Below are 8,119 nucleotides of genomic sequence, written 5' to 3' on the forward strand. Positions count from 1 at the left end.
TGAGGAGATTCCTGAGAGACCAGGGAGATGAGCAGAGTCCTGACAGACCAGGGAGGTGAGCAGAGTCCTGACAGACCAGGGAGATGTTGGACATCCAGCTGGTGCTAAGTGAACTGGTAACTAACTTACTCGCCCGGTAAAGAAAAGACCCCACACATCTGAGGTCAGAAGTATTGCCGAGTACAGATAGTTCAATGTGTTTTCCCAAATAAAAGGTCCATTCATTTCTGAAAACTAAGCAGCATGGCCACTCAACACTCCACTCTTCAGTGTCCTTCCCCCATTCCTCTCAGCCTGACGTCCAGACCCAGACACATCCAACTTTTTTCCTCCTTCATCTGCTTACCCAGGCTCATGTTTAGTGCAGAGCTTTAATTAACAGCCCCAGTACAGAAAACTCCCCATTTTAGTTGCCAGTCTCTCCCAGAACTTGTTCACCCACTCACCTGTCACCTCTACAGTAAGGTCTAGTAAGTATCTGACATTTGATTTTGCACATCTCGATAGCTAGCAGCCCCAGTTCTCCAGAGCCTTCCCAATCTCAGCCAATGCCATCTTTCTGGTTCCACAGAGTCTGACTACATCAGGCAATGAACAGCCGTCCTTAGCAACCCCACACATGTACAGAGAGCCTTACACACACAAACACACTAGTGTTACTTGTTGTTGTTGTATTTAAATCCTGAACTGGTCAGTCCTCACTACCACACTGCTTACTGTCCTGGTCTGATCTGAACTTTCAACAGCTCCTCATCACTGTCAGCTTCTGCTAACCTCAATCTCAAAGCACAGTTAATTCCATGTCACTCCCAGAAGAGCCTCCACACTGTGCACCTGACCTACTGACTTCAGCTCCCACCTAAACCTCCCTTTGATGGCTGGATTGTCATTAAACCTCACACAATTGTATTCCTAACAAAACCGCAAAGGGACTGCATCTGGAGACAGGATATTTAAAGAAGTAAGTAAAGTAAGGAAAGTCATTGCTGAAGGCCTAACCCAATGTGACCAATAACCTTTTAAGAGAAAATGAGGACAGAAACATAAACAGAGGGAATGTCATGAGAACGTAGGAAGGGGATGGCCACGTACAGGCCAAGGACATCTCAAAAGAAACAAGTCGCAGACACCTGAGGTATACAGCTTCCAGTGTGGTGAGAAGATAAACTCTAGCCATGAAGGTCTGTGTCAACAGCCACATTAGGAAACAACACACAGTGCTCCGTCACATTCCACATCTCCTGCACAGCCAAGGCACACCACTGCCTTAGGCCTTCATACACACCTTCCCTCTACACAGAATCAGCATTTCACTCAATTTTTAACTGCAGAAGTTGAGGCTTAAAGATATTAAGGCACTTGCCTCCATAGAAGGCTGAGAAAAGATGAAAACCAAATATTATCAAATTCTATAACCTAGGCAAAGCACTAAAAGGAGAATTTTACCAATCTTCAAAAACTACTGGAGAAAAATAGAGGTCAGCTACTTACTTTTCAACCCAGAGGACGGAAACCAGCTTTGCCCCTATCTTCTGGGCTTTGTGCCAGGTGCTTTGATATCCATCTTTGAAGATGACATGGGTCACTTGCTTGTTGAAAGTTTTTGAAACCTGTGGACAAAATCCAAAAACCAAATTCTCACTGCTCTCTTTTCCTAATTTCTTAAACAAAATGATTAAAAAGAGCACTATTCAAAATTTGTCAAAATGAAATGACCAAAATCCTTACCCCAGGATTTCACTTCTCAGAATACACCAGAAAAAAAACTCTAGTTAATGTGGAATGATGCTTTTGCATGGCATGGTGGCACACAGCTTTAATTCCAGCACCCAGCACTCAGGAGGATCTCTGAGTTGAAGGTCAGTCTGGTCCACATAGAGAGTTCAAGGACAGCCAGAGCTCCAAAGTGAGACCTTGTGTCAACCTCTCCCCACCAAAATACATCTGCTGCAGTCAGAATGAAGATGAGGATACAGAGAAGGGGACAGGATAGACCAGAAGACCCCAAGGATAAAGGAACAGGAAAAGAAAAGTGGACAAGAGGAGGCACCACCTATTTACAGCTAGAAAGACCGGGAGACACAACAAGGGTCCTTCAAACCCTCTTCATCCTTTATCTCCACAGGAGTTGTGGCTTATGTGCACATAGATAGGCACAGGCGCCTTAAATGTCTTTTAAACTTTCCATATTGGGCTATGGGCATAGCTCAGTTGGTAGAGTACTTGCCTGCACACACAAAGAACTGGATTCTATCCTCCCATCACTTTAAAAAACTAGGTATGGGGAAACACCTGTAACCCTGGTGCTGTGGTGGAGACAGGAGAACCACACAGTCAAGGCCATCTTCTGCTACACAGCCTGAGTACATGAGACCCTTTCTCAGTAAGTAAGTAAATAAATAAATGAAAATCCCTCTGCATTACAGAGAAACAGTGTAATTTGGAGGAAACAAACAGCAAGGAGAATACATATCTGATTAAGTTAAAATCAGTATCTTGAAAAGATGCAATATTTATGTGATAAAATCAGATATTTCAAAGGGGCCAAGACCTAAAGAGTTACTAAAATTTAAGAATGGGGAAAAAATTCCATAGAAACAGTAGAGAGCCAAGTAAAGAAAATCTCCCCAGCAACAGAGCACACAGAAAATAGGTAACAGGGAAAGGCAGAGTCAAAAGAAGCACAGCTCATGATCCTGCAACCAAGTTATGGGGTTAAAACAAACAAATAGGGGAGACGAAGCAGAAATTATAAGAAATAACCAAGGAAAACGTTCTCAGAATCAAGGTCATGCATTCTGGATCACAAGACCCCTTTGAAGGCACAGCACACGTGTGAACACAGCACCACACCAGTCACATAGCCATTCCGGTCAGGGTTACTAAGTGTTGCTGCTAGAAACAAAAAGCCACGACCAGAGCAGCTTAGAGAGGAAAGGGTTATTTGTCTTTCTCTCCCTCCCCCCATACACAGGGTTTCTCTGTGCAGCCCTGGCTGTCCTGGAACTCACTCTGTAGACCAGGCTGGCCTTGACCTCAGAGATGCGCCTGCCTCTGCCTCCCAAGCACTGGGATTAAAGGTGTGCACCACCACTGCCCAACGGGTTTGTTTTATGGTTCATCACTATTCATCACTGAAGGAAGTTAGGACAGGAAGTAAAACAGAGCAGGAACCTGGAGGCAGGCGCTGATGCAGAGGCCACAGAGGAGTGCTGCTTACGGGCTTACTCCTGGCTTGCTCAGCCTGTTTTCTTATGTAACCCAGGACTACCAGCCCAGAGTGGCACCTCTCACAGTGACTGGGTCCTTCTCCAACCATCACTAATTAAGAAAATACCCTACAGGCCTGCCTACAGTCTGATCTTATGGGGGCATTTTCTAACTGAGGTTCCCTCCTGTCAGATGACTTAAAATTATGTTAAACTGATATAAAATGATGGAATTAAGAGAATATCTAGAATAAAGACAAATGTTGAAAGGTGGAAATGGGTGAGAAGATGGAGATAAGACCAACCACAAACAATGAGAAATTACAACTATATCAGACACTATCAATAGCAATCTGAAGTCAGAAAATAATGTAGAAGCTGGGAATGGGGGCACAAGCCCATAATCCTGGCACTTCAGGGACTGAGGTAGGAGAATCTTCACTATGAGGTTGAGGATAGTGAAGTGAGACCTTGTGTTGAAAAGGTAATGAAATATTCCTTCAAGGGAAAAGAGGGCATGCTAACATTTTACAATCAGCTAAAATATTAATCAAGTAGATTCATAAAAACATGATTTTGGAACTGGGAAGATAGCTCAGCAAGTGAAGTGACTGCTTTGCAAACAATGATGTCCTCAGTTTGTGCTGTGGAATATTATTTTAAGATGTGTTACATTTATATAGACTGTGGAACATTTATGATGCAAAGATGTGTTGCATTTGTTTAACTCTGTGAAGCTATGATACTTTGCCTGTCTAAAATACTTGACTGGTCTAATGAAGAACTGAACAGCTGATAGCTGGACAGACAGAAAGGATAGGCAGGGCTGGCAGGCAGAGAAATCTGGGAAAAAGAGAAGGAACAAGAAGAGGAGGACAAGAGCGGAAAGGCAGCTCCACGCGAGTGCCTCAGAGTGCCGCTATGGGACCTCCCGGAGGAAAGATCAATCGTCCCCGCACACACGGAGCTGAAGAAGTAGTTATTCAAGCGCCGGAGGGTGCTGAGCAGGGATCGGCGACGGAAGCGCCAAGGGAAGCGCCAGGTGGTCGGGGCTGTGATAGACGCGGGGCTGACCACAAGGCACCACCTCAAGAAGCGGGCATCCAGTGCACATGCCAACATCACGCTGTCCGGGAAGAAGCGCAGGAAACTCCTGCAGCAAATCCGCCTTGCTCAGAAAGAAAAAGCAGCCATGGAAGTGGAAAACCCCTCCAAGTCATCCAGGACTAGTGAGCCACAGCCCAAAAGACAAAAGAAGATGAAAGTTCCCCAGGATGTAGATATGGAGGATCTGGGAGATGAGAGCTAAGCCCCTACCTCTGCTATGAGAAGATTCTCAATAGCAGCCAGAGGATTTGGAGGACTTTGGAGAAAATATTACCATATTTCACTCTCCCAGACACCCCTGAGTGGCCCACTGACCTTCCCTGGAGTTACATATTAGGAGGGAAGAAGATGCAGAAAAAGACTGGAGAGGTCCCGCTCTAGTAACCAACTCCTTTTGTAATAAAGCCCTGGAGGTTTAAAAAAAAAAGAAGAGGAGGACATCAGGGACCAGCCACCCAGCTATACAGCAAGCCACAAGTAAGAGGTAAAGAAAGGTATACAGAACAGGGTGGATAAAAGCCCAAAGGCAAAAGGTATAGGTGGGATAATTTAAGAAAGCTGGCAAGAAATAAGCCAAGCTAAGGCCAGACATTCATAAGTAGTAATAAGCCTCCATGTGTATTTTTATTTGGGAGCTGGGAGTGGGCCCCCAAAAGAGTAGAGGAGCTAAAAACACAAACAAAAAAACAACTACAAGTTTGATTCCCTGAACTTGTGTAAAAAGTCAGACATGGTGGTAGATGCTTGTAATCCCAGCTCTGGGAGGCTTGAGCCTACGATCTTCAGCATGCCAGGCAGACTTTCTGCTACTAAATTTTATACCTTCCTTATTTTATTTTTTAAAATTGTGATACAGAATCTGATAAGGTACCTTCTTCAACTTAGCTATCTGCCTCATTCTCTCAAGTAGCTGGGATACGGTCCTGCACCAGTGGGCCAGGCTCAAGGGTATGTATGCATAGATAGGGTTTTGTACTATCTGTAGGTTCAGGCATCTTGGGGTCTTAGATTTTATCTTCCCTAGAAAGAGCTGTACACTGGAAATATGAAAGCAGATTTAAAAAGGAAGAGATTAAAAACAAAACATCTGGGGTCCGGTGAGCTGACCCTTCATCTCAGTGGGTGAAGGGAAGCACTGGCACCACCAAGCCCGATGACCTACGGGTGTTCCCCAGGCCCTGCATGGTAAGCAACAGCCTCAAGTTGTCTTCTGACCACACGGATGCCATGTGCTTTTGTCCTTCACCCATGCACTGAAAAACTTTTTTAAATGATTGCCTTTCCAAAACAGAAGAGTTGGGGACCTAGCTCGGCGATAGTGTACTAGTTATGCATGAGGCCAAGCGTTCCACCCCAGCACAAGAGGAACATAACACAAAGGACAGCTGGCTGCTCTTGGGTTCATCACAAATTTCACGGCCCTGTATAGTAGGATTTAACAGTGCACAGCTGTTCCTTTTGGGCACAGCCATTCTCAAGGCAGTCAGAACGAGCCCAGCCCACTCCCTGGGGACACTCTCCCCAAGGCTTTCATGTGAGCAGACAGTAAGCAGCACCTATAAGCCTTAGTCCGGAGGAGGAGCTGCTAAAATCCCACAGACTGCATCTGGACAGAGGCATGAACCAGAATTCACACACTGACTCAAAATGGGACTCCACTTGGTGCTCCACCTGCCAGTGTAACAAAACAAGCTGGGCCTCTTCAGTGAAAAACAGGTTGACCTTCCTTCCACACAGAAAGTCCCTGGTTTACCACAGTTTACTCTGAAGTACTAGGAAAGTGATGTACTGTTGGTAGAAATAGTATGTTGTTCATCTGGCTATGAACTGTAGGATATGCATCATATTTCATGATGCAAACAATAACAATTTTCAGTCAGTCCCAAGAGCCACTGCGCCACACACACTGCTAAGCTATGACGCTGTGTGATTACATACATTTTCAATGTACAGATATTCTTTTTTTTTTTAACAATGGTTATATTGGTTTTAACTCCACTGTAGGTAGTGGTGCATCTGTGCAGACTTCTCTACTCTAAGCCTTTGACCTTACTTCACATGGATTAGGGTGGCTAAGCAAGGCAGGTACTGCTCTAATACCAATGCTTACTCTGCCTTGAGTTATCCTGCCACCCACTTTATCCACTTCACCCAGCCTGAGGACCAATAAATAAGTAAGCACACTTCTTGTTCAGCGCAGTCTCTGTTCACTGTCTCCGTTTCCTCCTAAGCCAGGATCCCTACTCACTGGAACGGGGAAGTGAACTAAGACAATCACCTCGCAATTTTCAAACCTCAAGTGTATCTCACCTTTTCTTGAGGCCCTGTTGTTCTGAATCCCCACCTTTGTGTTGTTTTTAAACGAGGTTTCTCTGTGTAGCTCTGGCTGTCTGGACTTTCCTGTGTAGACCAGGCTGGCCAGAGATCGGACTGAGTGCTGGGATTAAAGGAGTGCATCACCACTGCCTGGCCGAATCCCCCTCTTTTAAATTCTTCCATACTTGCTTCCACATTCTCTTGACATATTTTTTTTTCTCTCTCTCTCTCTTGTTCCTGGGTTGGTGGTCAGGCAATCGCTGGTCCTTAAATATTCAAAAAGCCACCTCCTTGAGCACTAGTCACACTAACTAAAATCTGAGTAAGGCCAGTATTCTCTCCTGACCCCGGAGATCTTGACCACCCACCATGTGACTGCCTCAAGCTCCAGAAATGACTAGTCAATGCCTAGGAGATGTTTCCAGCACACCTAAGGACACGGTCTTCCCTTAGGAACCTGCTTATTCTACTGCATCTTTATTCTTTTGACTCCAAAAACCAGTCCTTACTGACCAATGACAGGTCCGTGCTTCTTCCCAGATCCTCCTCATACCTCACCTCCAAGCCCATCTGCTCTGTAAGCAACTACTGCCCAACTCCTGTCTGGTGTCGTTGTTTTGGCTCTCACGGCTCACCTACTGGCATGTCCTCATGTCCTAAGGAATAGCTCCCCTAACAAGGAAATGCCAGCCAGCGGGCTAATATTAATTTCTTACCTTTGCCCCCATATTCTCAAGCTGTTTTGTAAATGTCTTTGAGTAATTCTCTGTCCCGTTGGAAGACCATACTTCAACATAGGCCACGATATCTGAAAATAAGCCAGACATTAGCAGGAAATACACACTGAGAATTGCCATACCTCCCCCTCTGCCCTGCTCAACAGGTTTTTCTCTTGTTCTATTTATGTTAGAAAATGAAAATTTCTATTAGATGTCTATTCCAACTATTATCACTGCTATTTTGGTGGTACTTAAAGTTTTCCTAGTCAGGGTTAATTACCCTGGATTATGCTTTCTGTGAAGAAACTAAATGCTCCAGGCTTTCTGGACCAGACTATCTTTCAACAAAACAATCTCATGGCCATAACATAGGCAGGAGGTCAAAAAGCCAATATAGCCTTGTTCTAATAAAACTTTGCTTATGGAGCTGGGCCTATCAGCACACGTCTGTAATCTTAGCATTTAAAGAGTAAGCAAGAGGATCAGGAGTTCTAGGCCAGCCTCAGCTATATAGTAAGCTGGAGACCAGCTTGGACTACAGGAGGCCTTGTCTTAAAAAAAAAAAATTAAAATGAAGAAAGAAGAGAACAGAAGAAGAAGGAAAAAGACAGCCTAGAAGATAGCATCTCACCCTCTGATTGGTGCCAGGTGACTCAGTACCTCGCAGCTTGTGCAGAACAGAGAAAAAAAAAAAAAAAAAAAAAAAAAAAGCTATTTTTCATTTTTTTTTTTTTCACATCTAACATTTGAAGAAGGGCTGCAGATGTA

General features: G+C 44.5%; 1 protein-coding gene and 1 pseudogene across 2 annotated transcripts in view; one reads left to right on the plus strand and one right to left on the minus strand.

The window, feature by feature from the left end:
* The window catches only part of Mcph1 (microcephalin 1), a 124,524-nt gene that overhangs the window by 115,339 nt on the left and 1,066 nt on the right, over nt 1–8,119 (minus strand). For both annotated transcript variants that reach the window (XM_026788815.1, XM_026788816.1), the window contains exons 2-3: nt 7,349–7,440; nt 1,492–1,610 (exon numbers count right to left, since the gene is read on the minus strand). In XM_026788815.1, coding sequence (XP_026644616.1) covers nt 1,492–1,610; nt 7,349–7,440 — 211 coding nt within the window. The remainder of the gene's footprint in view (nt 1–1,491; nt 1,611–7,348; nt 7,441–8,119) is intronic.
* On the plus strand, nt 4,131–4,741 carry LOC101983018 (annotated as a pseudogene).

Source organism: Microtus ochrogaster, unplaced genomic scaffold (assembly GCF_000317375.1).
Source record: "Microtus ochrogaster isolate Prairie Vole_2 unplaced genomic scaffold, MicOch1.0 UNK7, whole genome shotgun sequence".
Classification (NCBI taxonomy): Eukaryota; Metazoa; Chordata; class Mammalia; order Rodentia; family Cricetidae; genus Microtus; species Microtus ochrogaster.